The following is a 21,115-nucleotide window of genomic DNA, read 5'->3' as shown; positions in this document are numbered from 1 at the left end:
GAACCCGAAATACCCGAACCGAACCCGACGCGAATCCGAAATTTAGAAATACTCGAACGGGTCTTATACCTCTAAACACGAAAACCCAAAAATCCAAAATACCCCATCCAAACCCCAACGTGTAGCCGAATGCTCATGCCTAGTTGTGGTTAGGTGGCTAGTGGGTATGAGACCACTAGTTGTAGAGTATTTATTATATATTATTATTATTATTATTATTTATTAAAAAAAACTGGTCGGATCGTTTCAAACGCGCACAAAAAAATTGTGAAAACCTGAACAATAACCTCACTAAGTGAGAAGAGCATTATCCACGATCAGCATCTGAGATCTATTATAAAAATGAATGACATTTGTGCTCTTTTTCTGATCAAGAACAAGAAAGAAAAGAAACTAGTAACCATGATAAAATACACCTTAACTTATTCCTAGTCTTCTTCAAAACCCATAAGCTAAAGTTTGTACTGGGATTTGTTGCCTTCTTGATCATCTGCCAAATGCTCTGGTGATGCTATTATAGATGTTTGAAGAAGAAACCCGAAGCTGTTGAGGATACACACGGATCTAGTTTGAGAATTTGTTAGAAATACATTTTTTTTTGAGAAATACCCTAGGATAGCACCATTTTATGTTTTTTAATATTATTTTCATAGAGTATTTATGAAGTTCCTGCAGTCTGATATTTTGAAGCATAGCTGTTATACTAGGTGTCTTCTTTGTTACTATTAAATTCAAGTGTAGGTTGTAGAAATAATTTACATGTGTGTTTTAGTTAATTCTCAAGGACAGGAAGTTCTGGGCTAGCACAATGCATTTAATAAATAGAGTGAGATAATGGAACCACTTTTGAATGAAAAGTCAGCTGACCATATGGGTCAAGTGATCTGTTGTAGGTTCCTATTAATTCAGTTATCTTCTTGATAAAATGCCTAGAGAAACCTGAACGTTATTGTTGGAATTTTCTATGCTAGTAGCAATGCATTCTCAAACAGGCGATGTTATCTTTCCATCAATGTTGATCTTCTTACTCATTGTTGATAGTTGGAATTTACATGTCCTGACTCAACATAATTCCAACATGTATGTTGCCAACGGCTATGGCATTTCTTCTTTTTTTTTTTTTATGAAAGCTATTATGAATTTTAAAGGATCCTTCCTAAACATCATTCAATTCTTCCTAAATACTTTTGTTTGCATCCAGATTGGTGTGTAACCTATATTAATGTTTATTGTTATACTTTCTGCAAATGAACAGCTTTGCTTACTGGTTACACTCTTTTATTCCTTTCGTAATGTCAAAGAGCTCACTTTTTCTATTTTGTTTATGAAAGTTGTCCTAAATTCTAAAGAATCATTCCTAAACATCACTCAATCTTTCATGAATAAATTTTCATTTATGAAATTCTAATATAACAAAGATTACTCCATCAATGAAGGGTAAAAATTTCATTTTTGTGCATATTCTGATGTCTACCAATGTCCAGATTTTTTATGAAGGTCTTCCTTAAGTTCATCATGAACTCCAAACTTTTTATGAAGCTCATCTTCAAATTCAAGGACGCTTTCTTGAATTTCATGGATTCCTTCATGAATTTTCAAAGAGTGTTAGGTGCTGGTTTTTGAAGTTGCAAGAACATGAGAAAAAAATTCTACAAGCTATCAACAAAATTTTGAATTGTGTAAAGAAGCGAATAATGATTTTATGAAAATAAATTTGAATTCATAAAACAAGAAAACATTCAATATAAAAACCCAGAATTACTACAAAAAAAATTGAATAACATACAGTGAAATATAGTATATGTGGTTGCAAGCTAAACACAAACATACAACAAAGGAAGAAAAACCTATAACGTCAAAAAATCTTTAGTGTCCTCATGAAATCCTAATTTTTTATAAAAGTCACCTTGAATTGTAAGAAAGCTTTCCTGAATTTCGCGGAATCCTTCCTTAATTTTCATAAACCTTTGGCTCTGAAAATTCCGGCAACCACTTCAACGCTACATCTTAAATCATCACATGAACAACAAAATTACCCAAACTATCAGTCACATTACTTGTATACTTAATCCCAAATCTGCCTTTCCTCGCTAAAATCTTTTTGATAATCTCCTTCGTCAAATTTCTCCTAATCTCAAGCATCTTAAATATCATCTCCCTCTCACTTTCTCCATCGTTATCACCATTATAGTGAGAAAATTACGAATCGAAGGAAGAGAGGAAGCAACATCTGCATGAGAAGCAGATTGAGCGTAGATTGAATCAGGAAACTGTGGAGTTCTTCAAGTTAAAAGAGACAGCCTGTTATGGAGATCCAATTATCCGATGAGAGAAGCTTCTCAAAATCAGATTTATCTTCCAATTCAATCACATGCGACAGCTCGAAACTGCGGATGTCAGCAGACATGAATGCTTCAATTGATCGCCGGAGATTTTGTCGAAGCTCCGATCTCATGTAAGCACTCAACAACAAGACGGCGGAGATATGTGGAGAAGAGGTACGTGATTTTCACTTGGGTTAAGAAAGCGCGTAGGAAATTGATAATGAATTAATAATTTTAGTATTTAATATCTAATTAGAGTATGTGTGCTAATTTTGGAAAATATGAGAGTGTGTACTAAGCTTGGAAAAAAAACTTAAATTGGTGCTATTTTTGAGAATCTTTTTTTTTTCTTCAACCATACATTAAATTAAAAAACAACTCCAAGGTTGGTTGCCCAAACCGAAGGGAAAGAGTTTACAAATACATTTTTTAGAAATACCTTTTTCGATATATCTTTTTTAAAAATAACCTTTTTGATATATTTCTTTTCAAAAAGACCCTCTTTTTTGGTCAATTTCATTTTTACTCGCTTTTATTTTTTAATGACTATTTTAGCCTTACATGAAAAATATTTTAATCAATAAAATAAAAAACAAAAATTTTCCGCCAATTTTCGACATATTTTTCCCCCAAAAAATTTTCAAAAAAATTCCCGCCAAATTTTTTTTGTCAAACCTTATAAGGCTATTATATGTTTTTTATAAGGTTTAAAACGATTTAAAAATATTTATAAGACATTTATAAAAATTTTATAAGTAAAAACCTTATAAAATCCTTATAAATAACCTTATAAAAACTGTATAAAAACTTTGTAAATGCTTTATATAAACTTTATAAAACCTTATCAAAAAACCTTATAAAAACCTTGTAAACGCTTTTATAAAGTTTTTAGAAGGTTTTTATAAGACTTTTAAAAACGTTTACAAGGTTTTTATAAGGTATAAATTTCAAAAAATTTTGCGGGAAAATCCAATTTCGTAACTTGGGCAAAAATCCAATTTCTTTCCATAAGTCATATTCAATATATGATTTAATGGCATAGTGTTTCATCCAAAAAGGAAAAAAAAACTTTTAAAACAATTAAAACGATCACATATATGGTTCTTAAATAAAATTTACAAAATAAACAAAAGAAATCTCAATCGGTGCTCTAGCACAAGATCAATTATAGTTTATTAACTTATAGAGGTTTTACTTATCTCATGATTGTGTATTAAAAATATTACTCTAAACTATTTGATAGTGCTTGTGCCAAAAGACCATTTATTTATTTACCTATTTTATTATTACTTTTATTATTTATAATAAAGTGAGAATAAAATTGAGAATATAATTGTTTATTAATTTTATAATAAAGTGAGAATAAAATTGTTTATCATTTATTTATTTACCTATTTTATTATTAAATTGTTTTAATTGTTTTAAGGTTTTTATAAGATTTTTAAAAACGTTTACAAGGTTTTTATAACGTATAAATTTCAAAACATTTGGTGGAAAAATTCAATTTCGTAATTTTGGCAAAAATCCAATTTCTTTCCATAATTCATATTCAACATATGATTTAATGGCATAGTGTTTCATCCAAAAAAGGAAAAAAACTTTTAAAACAATTAAAACAATCACATATATGGTTCTTTAAATAAAATTTACAAAAGAAACAAAAGAAATTTCAATCCATGCTAGAGAGCACGAGTTCAATTATAGTTTATTACTTTATAGTGTTTATTATTTTATAGAGATTTTACTGTATGTCGTGTTTGTGTATTAAAAAGATTACTCTAAACTACTCCCTCCATTTCAAAATATAAGATGTTTTAGAGAAGTTTTTTGTTTCTTAATATAAGATGTTTTTAAGTTTCTATGCAACTTTTAGATTAATTTAATATTTTATATTATGCAGTATTGTTTCTGATTAATTGAACTTGTTAAAAGTAAAAATTTATTAATCTGCGTGTTTTAGTTAAAACATCCTATATTTTGAAACAGAGAGAGTATTTTACAAAATGGTTGTGCCAAAAGACCATTTATTTATTTACCTATTTTATTATTACTTTTTTTTTTTTTGAACAAATGTTTCACCTATTGGAGTACAAAAATAAAGGCAAATGATTTTGTACTCACTAAACCGTTCAAAGTTATTAAAACCAAAAAATTTGATACATGATTAACTTTTGCCGTTGGGAAGAAATCCATCTTTGGCCATTTCAGCAAGCACATCAAGAACCACAACCATTTTCCCTTCTCTATGATTGATCTCCACAAGCACTTTGGCTTGCTCTGGTTCGCTCAGTTCACAGCTTCTTAATACATTCTCAATCACACTGTTTAGTTCATCAACCTTCCCTTCCTTGTGCAATGCCTTAACCAGAGCAATCACTGTCACAGTGTGGAGAAGAAATCCGGATTTCACCATCTCTTTGTACAGACTATATGCTTTGCGGACATCTCCACCACTGCAATGACCATGGATCATAACGTTGTATGCTGTTCCATCGGGTTTATGGTTTTTCTCAAGCATGGATTCGAAAACTCGATCAGCTTCAGCCATCATTCCTTTCATACAGAATCCTTTAATAAGAGATACTATGCTTTTGAACTCGATGTTACTGCAGTTTTCTATGAGTGTATGGTATGTAACATCACTAGGAACTGAGTCTTCGTAGAACAGCTTGAGCAAGAGTCTTTTTGCTTCTCTTGTTCGAGCTTGTTTGTTAAGCCCGTTTATAAGCACGCTGTAAGTGACGACATCGGGCAATACACCTTTCTCAACCATTTCATTGTGCAACTGGAGCGCTTTTTCCAGATCACCTTCCATACAGTAAGCATTGATCAAGGCTGTGTAAGTAAATTCATCAGGTGAAAGGCCAGCTCTCAGCATTTCCTCGTAAAGCTCACAAGCTTCCTTCGTCCTTCTCTGCTCACAAAACCCTTGGATCAATGACGAGTAGGTGATTGTATCAGGTTTGATACCCTTTTCAACCATTTCCCTCTTAAATCTAAGAGCCTCATCAACATCATAACTTCTACAAAACCCAGATAACACTGTGCTATAACTCACTACATCAGGAGTCAAACCTTTCTCCTTCATATCTTCAAGAACTGCTATCGCATCTTCCATTTTCCCAGCAACACAATGCCCGTTAACCAGAGCATTATAAGTCACAATGGAAGGAGAAAAGCCATTATCAATCATCTCTTTCAAAACCCGATAAGCTTCATTCATATACCCCTTTTGAGAAAACCCATCAACCAACGTCGTGTACGTACGCTCATTAGGAAAAAGCCCTCTAACACGCATCTGTTCAAGAAACTCAGTAGCCCTGTTCATATTCCCAGCCTTACACATACTATGTATCAGTGAAGTATAAGTGATAACACTAGGTGACAACCCATGTCTCAGCATCTCAGCATGCATCACAAGAGCTTGATGAAAGTTACCTTCTTTACAATAACCTTTAATAAGAGTATTATAAGTGACTTCATCAAGCGAGTATCCTTTCTTATTCATCTCAGTAAGTACAAAACTTGTCTCCTTCATCCTCCCTTCTCTACATAACCCGTTAATAACAACATTGTAAGAAATCAAATTAGGCTCCAAGCCTTTCATTGCCATTGATCTCAAAAGCTCAAACCCATCATCAATCTTACGCAACTTACAATACCCATCAATCAAAGTATTGTAAGTATTGTAAGTAACAACATTTGGTAAACAACCTTTCTTCTCCATTCGTTTGAAAAACCCCAAAGCAACATCTATATTCCCAGCAAAGCAGAACCCTCTAATCAAGATATTGTAAGTAAACACATTAGGAGAAACTTGACTTTCCAACATTTCCTTGAACACATCCTCAGCAAAGCTAATGTTTCTCTTAGATCTAATCGTAGCATCTAAAACCGCATTGTAAGACAAAACCCCAGGCATAAAGCCATGAGCTTGAGCTAAACGAACAACACTCAGAGCCTTATCAATCAAACTCAAACGAGAGTAAGACTTCACTACCAAATCGAAAACAGAGGAAGTCGAATCGCACAAATCGTAAGTCTCCTTTAGCGATGTGAAGACGAGGGAAGCGTCTCCGTCGTCTATGGTTTTGGCTGCGACATCTTCCGCGAGGGTTTGAGCTGTTTTGTAGAGTTTGAATTTGGTGAGGATGTGGAGAGTGATGCATTTGCAACGGAGAGTGAAGAACTGATGTGGGTTCGCCCAATTTAGGAACTTGAGGACCAATTCTTGATCGTTCTGAGATTTGAGGAGAAGATTCGAAGCTGCCTCTGGAGTGAAAGTTGCAGAGAGGTGGTGAAGTTGGTAAGGATGACGTCTGAGAGAGGTTAAAGCTTTATCGGCAAGAAGTGAATCTGATGAAGAAGAAGCTAAGCTAGAGAGCGATCGTCGAATTAGGGGTTTTAGAGAGAAACATTTAACAAGTTTAATTTAGGGTTTTAGCCTTTTTTTAGGACGAAGGAAGGGTCGAAGAAGACGATGAAGACGATGCACAATTGATCTCTGCCGTCCATTGAGTTCTTATCAAGATGTCATCTTGGCCGTCCATTGAGTTTTAAAATCTTTTAACCGTTTTAGTTTATGACAATTTGGTTAATACAAAATTACAAATGATGACTGAATTTTGACAATAAAAATACTAAATCTAAAATAATTTTCTTTAATATGAAAAGTAAAATTATACTTTAAATGGGAATTTCTTTGTTTTATATATAGATAAAAAATCCAATTACAAATAAAACACTGTCATGAGCTAATAAATTGTATATATAAAACAATTTTACTTTAAATGGGAAGTTCTTTGTTTTTTTAATATAATTTTACAAATAGACTATATATAGATTAAAAAAAATCCAGTAACCAATAAACACTGTCAGGAGCTAATAAATTGTTTAACTGTCTTTAAAACATGACAAAATTTTATAGTAAAGTGGGATGACTGAAAATGAAATTGAAACCATATTCAGAAGAAAAACTTATTCAACAAATTTTCCTTTGTAAATCTACCAATTAAGGAATTAGTCAAAAGATGTCAAATTTATAATCACCCAAAAATTTAAATAAAAACCAAAATTGTAGTCAAAAGTATTAAAACTTTTTATCTTTCCTAAAAGTGAAAACAAAGTACTATATATAGTAGTAGTTCTTCTTCATCTATAAATTCACAGTACTGGCTGTGTTGCATTTATCTAATTAACTGAATCAAACCGAAGTTCGAGTGTCATTTCAATGGAGTCTGCTTTGTCAGACCATATGCATCAGCATACCCACATGGCGTCCCACCTAATAAAACATTTAAATTTAAATGGAAATGAAAATAATATGAGAGGAACGTATCTACACACGCGACGTTTTTTCATCAGTCCTTGAAGACACGTGGCGCGGGCTTATTGCTTCGTGGAATTAGGGTGAGGGTGAACCAAAAAAAATTGTTGGGTCGCGATATTTTTCCTCTCCATCTCTCTTTCTTTACGCTCTCTCTCTTTCGAAGGCGATTTGATTCTTCCTGGTGATTTCTCTGAAAATTGGGTGAAGCAAAGGCTAATCTGCCGTTAATCGGTTGCAATAGGAAGAGGTTTGTGTTCTTCCCTGGTTTCCTTCGTTTCCTTTGATGATTTTCTTTTTTTGATGTATTATCTTTTTCTGTTTAAGGCGATTGTTTATGTGATTCAAAAGTTTTGTTTCTGATATTTGATTCGATTGTTGTCTATCTCTATGTATATGTTCTCTTTGATTTTAATTTCGAATTAGGGTTTCTTAATATGTTTAGGTTTTGGATTTAGGGTTTCGATTTAGGGATTCGTTTTAGTTTTTAGGGGTTTTGCTTTAGGGATTCGATTTAGATTGTAGGGGTTTTGATTTAGGGATTCGATTTAGTTTTTAGGGGTTTTGATTTAGGGATTCGATTTAGTTTCTCCCTGATTTTAGTTTATGATTTAATAAATATCTTAAAATTGTTTCTAATTCTTCGAAATATATTTGGGGATGCAGATTGATTGTTTTATGTCGTATTGCGCTTATTTGTTGTGAAACTTGATTGTTTTATGTTAAACCGAGTTTAACATTGCACTTGTTTGTTTGTTATGAGTTTCCTTAGCCACACGTAAAGGAAGCCTCACATAAAGATAAATCACAGAACAAGTAGCAAACAATCTCCCTGTCAAAGGTAAATAATCGATTCTATTAGCATCAAAAATGTTGTGGTATCATTTTTTGATTTGGTTGAGTAGTTCATATGTTTTGTATCTTTAGATTCGTCAAGTGTATCTTTAGACTAGTTCATATGATTTGGTAGACTAGTTCATATGTTTTGTATCTTTAGATTGGTAGACTAGTTCATATGTTTTGTATCTTTAGATTGGTAGACTAGTTCATATGTTTTGCTACTTATATAAAGCTGCGAGTATATGTAATGTTGCATTTGCATTAATATATGTAACTAAAGCTAGTTATATAAAGCTGCGAGTATATATATTGTTGCATTTGCATTAATATATGTAACTGACAGTATAACTAAGTTTGTGTAACTAAATGTTTCAAAAATGTAGTTGGTGTACTTGATGTTTGTTGTCATAAATCGTGTATGAGTATTATTAGTTTAATGTTATAACTGTTCTTGAATAATGTTATCTGTTAATGTTATACAACTGTTCTTGAATAATGTAACTCTAATATGTCTGTTCTTGGTGCTTTCCAGGTAAAGTATCCGATGGGCCAAGACTACAGCTACTCTCAGCCTGATTCCTCAGATGAGTATGATAGATATTCGCAGGACACTGAGGAGAGGGAAGTAGAAGCTTTGATTCGGATGGATGAGGCTGAGAGTAACTTACTCAACACTCAGGCGACTCTATACCCTCCCCAACCTGAGGTTGAATTCGGATTCCCCAAGGTATGTTACTGTGGTGGTCAGCCTATTCTATCCTCAAACGAGAACAGAAGGTAAGTGGTTTAACATTGCCATATTATTAAGTGATTTCCAATGTATTAACCTGAGGTTGAATTGATTTACGATTGTATATGTTAATGCAGGTTCTTCACATGTGGGAATGTTGATGATGGCGATATGCATATCCACAAGTGGTGGGATGCAGCAGTCATGGAGGAGATAAGTGAGATGAACAGACAACGTGAACTGCTGACGGAGAAGGTAGATAGCATCACATTCGCGTGTGACTACGACTCACACATCCGTAATGAAACTGAGCAGAAAATAGCCCAGTTAGAGAAGATAGTGTTTGAGCAAGGGAAGAGCAGAAATAAGTTTAGATATTAATGTTACATAATTAATTTTCTTATATTTTTAATATTAATGTTATATGTTTTATTTGAATTAAAATTTTAATATGATTTTACTTCTTAATTTACATAATTAATTTTTAAAATAAAAAATAATATTATTTTTTTCAGGGGACCAATTGTGAGGGACATCAATGCTCATACCAAAATTAAGAAACTCTGAAAATAAGAATAAAATATTTGAGGGACAAAATTTTGTCCCAACCAATGCCCATGGTCTCAGCTTTCAAGGTACAAACAAATCATATCTTTTGGTTTAATCTAATAACTAAATATGTTGTTCAATACTTCATCATCAATTTTTGTCTTCACCATTAATCATCAATCTTAAATTGACTTTATAAACAAGTCAAAAGATTGAAACTGTTCTTAACATATGTGTGTGTCCTTAGGTTTGCATATTTATACGGTAAACAAAGCAACAACAACATTATGTATCTGTTTCTGTATATATGTAACATAGTTTTGGAGGAGACTCGTTTTAATAAGATACCCTTGTGACGTTTATAGCAGAGACCAGCTAATGGGGATGGAGCAAACAATGAATTACCATTGAGAGAGATGCGTCAAGAGAGGAAGAAGAAGACAAAGAGGCCATCTCGTGGTGAACGACTCTGGACAGAGTCACAAGATCTCAAACTCATAGAGCTCGTGGAAGCTTATGGTCTAGAGAGCTGGAATCTCATTGCAGAGAAGATGCAAACAAGATCAGGTAAAATCTAATAACAAGTTGGTTTTTTATTTTTCCGGTACTTGCCATGAAAGTTGAATCTCTTTTTCTTCTTGTTGAGTGTTTTGAAGCTCAGGGTTGCAGAATGAGATGGGTGCACGAGCTCGATCCAAAGCTTAACAAGACAGAATTCACCAAGGCGGAAGAAGAATTAATGATAACAGCTCAAAAATTATATGGCAACAAATGGTCGAAGATTGCTAAGCTCCTAAATAGAAGAACAGACTATGCTGTGAGGATGCATTTCAACAGAAACGTATGGAGGCAAACAGAACCTAACATAACATTTTCCCCTGCCCCCCTGAATCCATATGCCTACACTGTTCCTGGTTTGTGTCTTCTTAAAACTAAACAATCTCATAGATTCCGTTTCAAATCTCCAATAGAGTTTTTTTTTTTTTTGTTTTTATTATTGTGTGGTTTACAGGTAATGGAAGTTATGAAGGTATCGGGATCAAGAACTACAGCTGTAATACGCCAAATGAGGAAGCTACTAACCTCTATGCTCGCATGCCAGTGCAACTCTCAGGTCATCAACATCACTTCCCTACCTTCCCTGCAGGCTCCTCCTCGGCACTATTCACACCGCATGTCTCCATCTCCCAACCATCATCATCACCAGAAGCGGAGGATACAATGATGAGAAAACCCCCGAAATTTATTGATTTTCTCGGGGTAGGAGATTCTTGAAGAAACAACTTTTGTATATTGTAACCTTTAATCCCTATGTTCATGTGAAACATCAACATAACAAGGTTGCATTTCCGGTTTGGGAAGTTTAATAATAAAGTCTGAGAGTGACTAAATAAAGTGTTTGTGTTTCTATTTTCTGAGTTCCTATATGTAAAAACTAAAAATCCTAAATACAAAGCTGAAGAATCTAAGAGTTTAAAATTCTGGCAATCTAACATATTCCACAATCGGTAAAAAAACTTAAACAGCTAGAGGAGCAATACTCTTAAATCTGACTAGTGTTTGCCAATGATTCTAAATGCTCTCCAGGGGAATCATCGATCTCATCCAAGCTCAGTTCCTTTAACAAAAACTATTTTCCCACTGCATTTATGATTTTCTCTATAAACACCAATCTTTCAATATATTCCTTCATTCTACATACGTACACCAACCGGTACTGAGGCACTCTTGACGGCAGCTTAAGGTAAGCCATGTTATTCGCATTATAGTCCCATAGAAACGATGTATGGTGAATCCATATCTGTTCCTCGTTATCGACTGAGCATTTCCACCAAATTTAAGATCACCAAAAACATAATCTGAAACCCGAAAACAAACAAAAAAACGTAAACTTTTAAAACCCAACGGAAGAAAAACACACACATCAAACCTAAAGAAGATTTTTTTTTTTTTTTGATCAAAGCAAACCTAAAGAAGATTATCACCAGTTTTCAACAAAACAAACCATTGTCACGCAGCTGAAACCCGCTGATCCCGTTAAACACATCGCTATACAAAGAACCACTCCAAGCCATAACAGAGCGTGGATAAGGCTGAACATTTGGAACATCATCTCTATTGCAAATCAAACTCATCAACAACCACAGTTCCTCCACCAGTAAATCTCTTGATAACCGTAATCTCCCATCTTTCTCAACAAGTTCACAAGGCTTCCTTATGTAAACCAAACAACACGTTCTCAAATAAAGATCAGATTTTTATAAACCCCCCAAAAAATTAAAGAGATTCTTTTACCCTGACAGTCCCGTGACAATGGTAGGAGCCCTATATCTATTCACTATCATCTTTACCCTAAAGGTATCGACTTTATCCACCAAACCGTTGAGAAAACAAATCCAATTTGCTCAGAAAGTTTTGGATTTGTAGAAAAGGAAACACCAAAATCAGAGAATCTTTGATGACTCGATTCAGACAAATGCGTTAAGAAGAAGATCTTATGCAAGATCGAAAAGGTAAACAAAATATTGAAATAACCAAAGAGTTTACAAAATAGTAGAGAAAGCAAAATATGCAAATGTATCTTAACCGGAATAAGATGTTCAACCGAAACCATACCAATTTCTTTTTGGATATATATATTTTTTTCAACCATTAACCCACAACATACCATTAGCCGCAATCCTACATTCATAGAGACTAGAATTCGATCTCTTGTGTAATGCTGTTTTCTACAATTAGACTTACCATTGGTCACCGTACTAAAATCACTTCACATGTATCCAATACTCCCTCCGTTTCAAAATATAAGATGTTTTAGAGAAGTTTTTTGTTTCATAATATAGGATGTTTTCAAGTTTCTATGCAATTTTTAGATTAGTTTAGTATTTTATATTATGCAGTATTGTTTCTGATTGGTTGAACTTGTTAAAAGTAAAGACTTCTTAATCTGCGTGCTTTACCTAAAACATCCTATATTTTGAAACGGAGGAAGTATTTTTTTTTAACTTCTGTTTCAATTCAAATGGAATAAAACAAAGTTTAATACAATATGACAAAAGTGTATAACTTCATCTTTTCCCTTTTTCAATTTTCTTCCTAGTGTTTGGAGAATTAATAGGACCTTAATTTATAGATTGATAGAAATCTATTGTTCATAAGAATCCAACGCCGGTAAAGTGACTTTCATGCAATGGCAGAAAGTAAGTCCATTTGTAGAAGGCATCATTACACCAGGGATCGAGTCCCGCCGTTTCATACGAATGTACGAATTTGGCTAATGGACCGGCCAATTGTGGCCCAATGGTTGACAAAAAAAAAAGAATCCAACGCCGCTGACCTCTCACCAAACGGAAGTCGGAGTTGATCCATTTGCTTTGTAAATTCTTTGATATGTTTTATCTCAAATATATTTCACCGGCGTTGATAAAAACAATTCACCATGTTTCAGCTTTGATCGTGAATATAGATTCAATTTCCCTTGGAATCGTTTGTGATTTGGTGCTTCACCGCCCTCGTCTCCAATATCTTTTGGAACTGTTCTCGAACTCTCTATCTTTTATATCGCTTTTTAGTTATGGTTGTAACCTTCTTATATTATGCCTTGTGTTGGCTAAAACTCTAAGCTTTGTAAGCTCCTATCAGTTTGAATGAATGAATGAGTGATACCTTTGCACAAAACAAAAAAAAAAAAAACTCAAATAAGCCAATTGGAGAAATATTGTTTACATAAGTGACATAATGCGGTTTGGTATTTTAAATGTTATATATTTATAATTAGAAACTAATTTTTTTTGAACAAAAAATTCAATGTAATTAAGATGAATTAAAATTTGGATACTCATCTTCAACTTCTAAAATTTATCTTAAATAGATTTAATTAAGTTGGTCCAAATCTAATTGTGCTTAACCAACCAATTTTTTTAATTCCATTTTATGCTTTTTTAATTTTATTTTTACAAATATTTAAATTTACACGCTTATGATGAGGAACTTCAATTATGTAAAACTTTACAAAATCTAATACATTATGAAATGCATTTTTTTTATCTTTGCCCAAAAGTGAAATTATACGTCTCTTTTTGAGAGGGATCGGGTTCGAACCTGATTTGGTGAAAATAAAAATATATGTGAATACCAGTGACACACTTGCTCCTCCTCAATTGTGAAATGCATTCAATTATTTAAAATTTAAAAGATAAAATACATTATTAACTATTAAGTATTAACCAATCGTTTAAAGTCACAGACCGAATCATATACTTATGTATTATTTTTACGAGTTTAAACTAAAGCTATGAAAAACTTAGTAATTACTTTTTTGTCAATGGGTAAAACAAATTTTGTTTCTGATGGGTCAAAATTAGTAGACTAGGCAATGTATAGACTATAGAATATTGTTTTACATATTTGTTCCACGATGATATTTTTTCTACATATGCGACTTCAAGAAAGTATTAAAAACTCTGTATGTGGAAATAAATCATATGTTGACTGATTTAGATATAAAATACAAAGGATATATTACCAAATATATATATAATTTTATGATTTTATCTATAATTTCTTAATAAAATATTTGGTCACAATACAAAGGATATATTACCAAATATATATAAATTTATGATTTTATCTATAATTTCTTAATAAAAATTTTGGTCTAAAAGTAGACTTTTATCTATAAAACAAAAAGAAAATAAAATATTTAAATATAACATAATAATTCAATTGATACACAACCAAATAAAAGGCAAAATTAGTCAACAATTTAAAGATATGTATGTATTATTTTAAAATATAATATTCAAATTTTCTCCTTCATCTTTTAATTAAAAAATATTAAATAGACAAACCAAATAAAATATAAATTATTTAATTTAAGAAATATTAGTTATATGTATTATTCTTAGAAATAAAGAAATAGAAATGAATTGTTTAAATCACATATTTCATAGTTTAAAAATTATGAGATTTTAAATGAGAAATCACATTTTAGTTAAAAATTTCATAATTTAGTAATGTATAGAAAGATTGGTTTACATATTTTTTCCAGAAAACTTGTATACACATATATATATAGTTCAAATTTACAAAGATACAGTATTCACGGGAATTAAACGGTAATTAAAAAAATTGGAATACAGTAATTTAAATATATATATATATATAGTAACAAATATTTTTGGTTAACATAAACAAAAATACTACACACACAAAAATACCTTAAAGTACATAATTGGGGGTAGATTTAGGATAAGTTTTTCTGCATTCATTTCTAAACACAAAAAATCCAGTATAAATTCGGTGTCCCTCTGTAAGCAGTTTAACCAAAACTATCATCTCTCTTTCTCTCTCTCTCTCTCTCTCTCTCTCTCTAGAGCTTTCACCATCTCCAGAAAACTCTTCAACGTCAAGAAACAACCAAACAACCAAAAATGGTCTCTCTCTTTCCCTTTGTCATTTTTTTCCGCTAGAGCTTGTGTTTGGCCGTGTAAACCCACTAGATACATTTCTGTTTAGTATAGAATAAGGTGTCGTCTATTTCAATCCCAGTGATTGAACCAACAATATGCTTACTAGTATTGTTGGTATGATTGCAGGGATTGCAAGAGAGGACACTTTCTCTATCCTATGGAGATGTGTGTGGTAGGTTTAAATGGCCAAACATAAGCTGAAATTAACTGTCATGTTCAAATTGCAAATCCCCTCTTATGTCAGCTTGAGGATCAGAAAGAAAAAGGCGGGTATAATAACTAACAAATCTATATGGATCTCTTAGATTTGTCTATCGGGTGGGATCTCGTATTTATAGATCACAATTAGGCACATCTATTTGGATCACAATTTATCGTGGGGTCATATATATTTAATTATATAAATATTAAAAGATATATTTAAACTATTAATTGTTACTTAAATGGTTAAAGAACATTTTATTTTTCACTTATTGAAAGGTCGAAAAGGAAAACAAAATTTTTGAAATTACCAAAGATTTTAAGTTTACAAAATAGAGAGAGCAAATATGCTAATGTATCTAAACCGGAATATAATAAGATGTTCAACCGAAACCATACGTACCAACTTTTTTAGGGTCTCAAAACTTTACATAGATGACATAATGCGGTCGGTATTTTCAATTTTAGTTTGAACAAAAATATTCAATGTAATTTAAGATGAATTCAAATTTGGATATTGAAGTTCAACTTCTAAAATTTATCTTACATATATATTTAATTAAGATGGTCCAAAACTAATTATGCTTAAACAACCAATTGTTTTTTATTCCATTTTATGCTCTTTTTTATTTATTTCTACTAGGCCTGGGCAAATAAATCGAATCCCAGGAACCGACCCGACCCTGACCCGCAAAAACCCGACCCGACCTTGACCCGCTTCTGTATAAATCACCATTCAGGTTTCGTTTCCAAATACCCACAGGTATCGGGTATTACCCGAACCGAACCCGAGAACCCGTGAGTATTTGTTTATACCCGAGAACACGTTTATACATACATGATATCACATATATTGCCATATTTCCGTTTGCCTTAATCTCCTCTCCTTGAATCCTTGTGAATCTTCTTTACTTTGCATAAACATGTCGAAGTTGCCAATTTTTGTCCGATTTCAAGAATCTTTGGCTTTTATAAACCAAAACTCTCAAATTGGATCTCCAATACCTAATTCCGCTGTTAGCCTCATCTTTGGGTTCTCCGTTCATAGCAGCTAGAACTCGTAAGTTTCATTCTCCTCTTTTTTTTAATTATTGATTGTTTTATGTCTGAAACTCTCTTGATTAATTTATATTATGATTTCAATTTCTTATTTAGTGTAATATAGAACCAGAGATTTTTTTTTCAAAGTCGATTTACTTGAACTTGAACCTGTTGTGATTTTAATTGATACCCCTTTTGTACTTGTTTTTTGGGGGTCGAATTTGTATTTGTTTGATTCACATTAGTTTTGATCTTTTGGGTCGAATTCTCTTCCTTAATTTCAGTCAGTAGCCTCCCTCCAACTGCATCTAATATGATTGTTTTCTTATTGCTTGAACAAGCTATTATACCGTGAAATGTTTACATATTTTAATTTAAGAGTACACGCCAATCGACTTTGAAAAAGCATTTTAGGTGTAAAAGACTAAATTGGCTTGTAAGTCAACCCTCAATAGCTTAATGTGGTATATTAGTAATATCTTAAATCATGAAAAAATTCGATAAGTTTGCTGTTTTGTTTACAAACCCAGAATTCTGGTAGAGACTTTTGCCTTCGTTTTTATTATATTGATTCCAAGTTGATGCTTCTTCTTTAGTGTGATAGTCACTAACCGTGTGATAGGTTTGCTGTTTGCTTCTTCTTTATTATATAGATAAGTTTGTTGTTTTACTAACCGTGTGATAGTCACTCTCTTTGATCTTTCTTGTTGTTTCATTTATTGAATAAAAATATCATTGTATATTATCATACATGTTTTGTTCATAGGTGTTTCTTCTCCTCTTTCTTCTTTGTTCTCATAGGTGTTTTGTTCATAAGTGTTTCTTAGATCATCTCCACATGTGCTCTCAGCTTCTCACATATATTTTAACAGATTGGTTTGAGATTCCAAATCATATTATTTTCTTCGCAGGCCTTGTAGAAGGTGATCAACTTGGTCTTCTTCACATGTCTACATTTAGCTTTAGGAACACATCCAAATTTTCATCTAAGCTTTAGTGGTCCTCCATTTTGAAGTTCTTGTTAGATAGGGACATGGTAGTTTCTTTCATATGATAAAACCCTTCCTGGAATAGAATGGGATGTTTTGTCTTGGTGGAGACTCAATAGTCAGAAATTCCCTGTTTTATCTGAAATTGCAAAGGATGTTTTTGCAATGCAAGTGTCCTATGTCGCCTCTGAAAGTGCTTTCAGCACTAGTGGTCGAATCATTGAGCCTCATAGGAGTTGTTTAACTCATTACATGGTGGAGGTGTTGATGTGCACTGAGCAATGGATGAAACAAGATATGAAGATTAATGAAAAAGATTGCCTTGCAAACTCACAGATCCTTGCTGATATTGAACTATTTGATAGTCTTCAGAAAGGTAAGTAATCCGATTATATTGAACTATTAAGTCTGTTTTTTTTTCCAGTTGTAACGGTTTACTAACATTTGTTTTTGTTTGTTTTCAGAGTTTGAAAATGAAAACAACTAGAACTCAGAGACTCATGAGGAGACATTATACTTGGCGGTAAGTTCAGCTCTTACATATTTTTGTTCTTTCAAGTGAGGTTTAGTTTTTAAAATGTTTGGTTTGATGTAACATGTCATGATCTATGGATAATGTGTTAAAGGCTGACATGCTGGGATGATTCTTCTTTTTTTTTTCTTTCATTTGTGGACATGCTTTTCTTTGTTGGGATGTTTAAGTTTCGTTTGCTTTGTTGGGATGTTTAAGATTTTAAGACATGTTATGCAGTTTCGTTTACTTTGTTGGGATGTTTAAGTTTCATTTGCGAGACATGATTCTTCTTTCTTTGTTAAGATTTCATGTCATGCAGATTCATTTGTTTTTCGGGTTATTCGGGGTTTTTGGGTACATTTCAGGTTTTTGTGGATACTTTGGATATGTTCGAGTAGGTACTATCCATAACCGAATATATTTTGGATATATTACAGGTTTCTTAAAGTCAATACCCAAATAACCCGAACCCGAGAGGAACCGAACCTGACCCTGACCCGAAATTATATAAACACCTGTTCGGATCCTTTATTCGTAAACCCAAAAAACCCGAACCCGAATTATCCGAACCTGATCCTGACCCGAACACCCAAATGCCGAGGCCTAATTTCTACAATCATTTAAATTTACACAGATTCATAGTAGTATTAACCAACTACTTAAAGTAACAGACCCGATCATATACATATGTATTATTTTTTCTAGTTTAAACTAAAGCTATGAAAAGGTTAGTAATTACTTTTTTGTCAATGTGTAAAACAAATTTTGTTTCTTTTGAGAAATCTCATTTAGTCAAATATTCAAATAATTAGTAGACTAGCAATGTATAGAATATTGTTATACATATTTGTTCAACGATGATATATTTTTTTCTATATATGCTACTTCAAGAAAGTATTTATATGTGGAAATAAATCATATATGTTGACTGGTTTATTTATACAATGTACTACAAAGGATATATTACCAAATATACATATAATTTTTATGATTTTAAAAATTTCATAATTTAGTTGACTATGCAATGTATCAAAAGATTGGTTTACAGATTTGTTCATAAAACTTGTATACACATATGTATTTCTAATTTACAGATTTGTTCATAAAACTTGTATCTACACACACACATATATATATATATATATATATATGTTGTTGGCATAATTTTGAAGATAGCTTGAGGTGCAAGCTATACTAATCCTACCGAGTTATTGAATTAGGATTAATTCTATTTAGGAGTTATCTAAATATGTTAGTTTACCGGTTTAGAATAGGAAATTTGTTAACTCTAGGGTTGAGCCTTTTTTATAAATACCAAGAGAGCGTTTCATAAAGAAGTGCGCATCTTAAGTATTATTGAGAGATGAACACAAAGTGTGTGGCGGTGCCCCATTAATAAAATAGAGAGATCCGTTGATGGTATTATTGAAGTTCTATTTCTAGTTAATAAATTCTGGACTTGGTCTCGGGGAGGTAGGTTATCTGAACCCCGTTAACAAAGCTTGTGTCTTGTTTACTTTTATGCTCTTACATACCGTTCTCGTACTTTAACATATATATCTTAGCCACATATATGTGCTTTATTTGGTATCAGAGCCTAACTAATCAAGGTTCGATAGAGATCTGTTCTTGACTTATTGTTTCAGGTGTGATCCTGGATTTGTGGCTGTGAAGAGTTAAGGTTGGTGACGAGAGCCGTGAGATATTACAACCACGAAGAAAGACACGAAGAACCTCAGATAAAAGAACTTGTTAGAGATAAGAGAAGTCGCTGCAGAATTATGGTCTAATGAATATCTCAGATTATCGTAAAGACAGAATTGATGCTGAGTTCGCCGACAAGTTCTAGCCTTATCGTGTTCTTCTTTGCAGTATGAAAAAAAAGTCATTGATGAAGAAAGAAGTTTAGTATAATGGACGGGGTTTGAGACTCATGACCCAATCTCTATTGTAATAAACAGGCCCATGAAAGCCTTACTTTGATGAGAATGTGTTCAATTAAGAGAGACATTGAAAGGCGGTCTCTTCATTGTGTAAAGGAAGCTTGAGGAATGGAGCCGAGGAGAGAGTGAGCACAAAAGCTGAATCAAGATGGCACAACAAAAAAAAAGTTCAAGGGTCTCTCAGTTCAAAAAAAAGTTCAAGGGTTTATCCTTGGTCTGCCAATTCGGAAAAATCACTAAAATTGTCTGTTGTTATTGATGATGAAGATTTAGTGGTTGTTGTGTTATGGCCGTTAATGGTATCAATATGGAAGAGAAATTCACAGCTAGAAATCAAGTGAGTTAAAGAGAATTGAGCTTTGGGTGTCTAGGATTTGCAATCCTGATAAACTTGAGATGTTCTGCGACCACTAGAAAGGAACCATGTCGGAGACTCCGCAGAAAATCGCAGGGAGTTAAAGGTGTCAGAGGCGTGATTAAAATTGTATTGAGGAAGCATAGATAAAAAGAGGATCTTAAATTGTGGTTAAAAGGAAGGAAAAAAATCTCTGATTTTGACGTAAACTTTGAGAAGAAACCAGTGGTAATAGAAGTTGGGTTAAGAAGTTCGTCAAATCCAGAGTAATGTCTGATTCTGGAAATAAAGGGAGCTATCACGAGTCTTTAGCTGATTTTTGGTTAAATTGAAGAAGAAGAAGATATCATTTTATGAAGGTTGGATAATTTGGTTGATTATATTGAATCTTCTACAAGAATCAGTGGGAGAGATTGAGAGTTTTTCTTCTCCATTGGAGGTTGTCAAGAGATAAGAGAGGAATTTCATAGTGGAGAAACTCATCAATTGAAGTCAAGTCCGAATGTCAGCTGAAAAGAGTTGATAAGTCTTAATCTCAAGATCAAAAATTGAGAAGCCATGTTTTTGGTAGGTAGGTGAAGCGTGAAGTTATCTAATCTTTCTTAATAGGTCAGTCGAGAAGAAGCTTTTTGTGATGTTTTGATTTGAGAGATTTGATCGAGACTTCCCTTGTTGGTTGAGCTGTTTTAGAAATAAGGAAAGGAAGATTTATTTTCATTTGTTGGAGTTCATAAATCAATTAGTTTGGGTTGTTTTTCAAAGTGAGTCTAGTAGTGGGAGTCTTTTGTGATTATGATGCTTGACTCTTCGATGGAGCTTTGGATCTGAAATG

General features: G+C 32.8%; 3 protein-coding genes, 1 long non-coding RNA gene and 1 pseudogene across 5 annotated transcripts; 3 read left to right on the top strand and 2 right to left on the bottom strand.

The window, feature by feature from the left end:
• Nucleotides 1–4,347: 4,347 nt before the first annotated feature.
• LOC104728371 (uncharacterized) lies at nt 4,348–6,767 on the bottom strand. The gene has a single exon (XM_010447358.2). It carries the CDS (start codon nt 6,244–6,246, stop codon nt 4,489–4,491), a length of 1,758 nt encoding a protein of 585 aa, XP_010445660.2. The 5' UTR covers nt 6,247–6,767; the 3' UTR covers nt 4,348–4,488.
• Nucleotides 6,768–7,603: 836 nt separating this feature from the next.
• Nucleotides 7,604–9,672, top strand: LOC104728370 (uncharacterized). The gene is made up of 4 exons (XM_087470873.1): nt 7,604–7,900; nt 8,423–8,491; nt 9,023–9,267; nt 9,358–9,672. The coding sequence occupies exons 3-4, from the start codon at nt 9,035–9,037 to the stop codon at nt 9,599–9,601; spliced, it is 477 nt and encodes a 158-aa protein (XP_087326999.1). The 5' UTR covers nt 7,604–7,900; nt 8,423–8,491; nt 9,023–9,034; the 3' UTR covers nt 9,602–9,672.
• A 471-nt stretch (nt 9,673–10,143) lies between these two features.
• LOC104728369 (transcription factor MYB52-like) lies at nt 10,144–11,164 on the top strand. The gene is made up of 3 exons (XM_010447355.2): nt 10,144–10,336; nt 10,426–10,683; nt 10,782–11,164. Exons 1-3 carry the CDS (start codon nt 10,186–10,188, stop codon nt 11,042–11,044), a joined length of 672 nt encoding a protein of 223 aa, XP_010445657.1. The 5' UTR covers nt 10,144–10,185; the 3' UTR covers nt 11,045–11,164.
• A 148-nt stretch (nt 11,165–11,312) lies between these two features.
• Nucleotides 11,313–12,114, bottom strand: LOC104728368 (uncharacterized; annotated as a pseudogene).
• A 4,115-nt stretch (nt 12,115–16,229) lies between these two features.
• LOC147934566 (uncharacterized) lies at nt 16,230–18,240 on the top strand. 2 transcript variants are annotated; one of them, XR_015573147.1, is made up of 3 exons: nt 16,230–16,501; nt 17,394–17,847; nt 17,936–18,240. It is a non-coding gene; the product is annotated as an uncharacterized LOC147934566 (long non-coding RNA). The 2 variants fall into 2 exon arrangements; XR_015573146.1 differs by having other exon boundaries at nt 16,230–17,847.
• The last annotated feature ends 2,875 nt before the right edge of the window (nt 18,241–21,115 follow it).

This window comes from Camelina sativa, chromosome 11, assembly GCF_030686135.1.
Source record: "Camelina sativa cultivar CO46 ecotype springtype chromosome 11, ASM3068613v1".
Lineage (NCBI taxonomy): Eukaryota > Viridiplantae > Streptophyta > Magnoliopsida > Brassicales > Brassicaceae > Camelina > Camelina sativa.
Note: the sequence above shows the minus strand (reverse complement) of the source record. Positions and strands in the feature narration are given on the sequence as shown.

Excerpts from the sequence above, each read along its gene's own strand:
- LOC104728371 (XM_010447358.2), bottom strand. The coding sequence starts at position 6,246 with ATGCCTGGGGTTTTGTCTTACAATGCGGTTTTAGATGCTACGATTAGA.
- LOC104728370 (XM_087470873.1), top strand. The coding sequence starts at position 9,035 with ATGGGCCAAGACTACAGCTACTCTCAGCCTGATTCCTCAGATGAGTAT. Across the intron at positions 9,268-9,357 it reads TCCTCAAACGAGAACAGAAG|GTTCTTCACATGTGGGAATG; the intron begins GTAAGTGGTTTA and ends ATGTTAATGCAG.
- LOC104728369 (XM_010447355.2), top strand. The coding sequence starts at position 10,186 with ATGCGTCAAGAGAGGAAGAAGAAGACAAAGAGGCCATCTCGTGGTGAA. Across the intron at positions 10,337-10,425 it reads GAAGATGCAAACAAGATCAG|CTCAGGGTTGCAGAATGAGA; the intron begins GTAAAATCTAAT and ends AGTGTTTTGAAG. Across the intron at positions 10,684-10,781 it reads ATATGCCTACACTGTTCCTG|GTAATGGAAGTTATGAAGGT; the intron begins GTTTGTGTCTTC and ends TGTGGTTTACAG.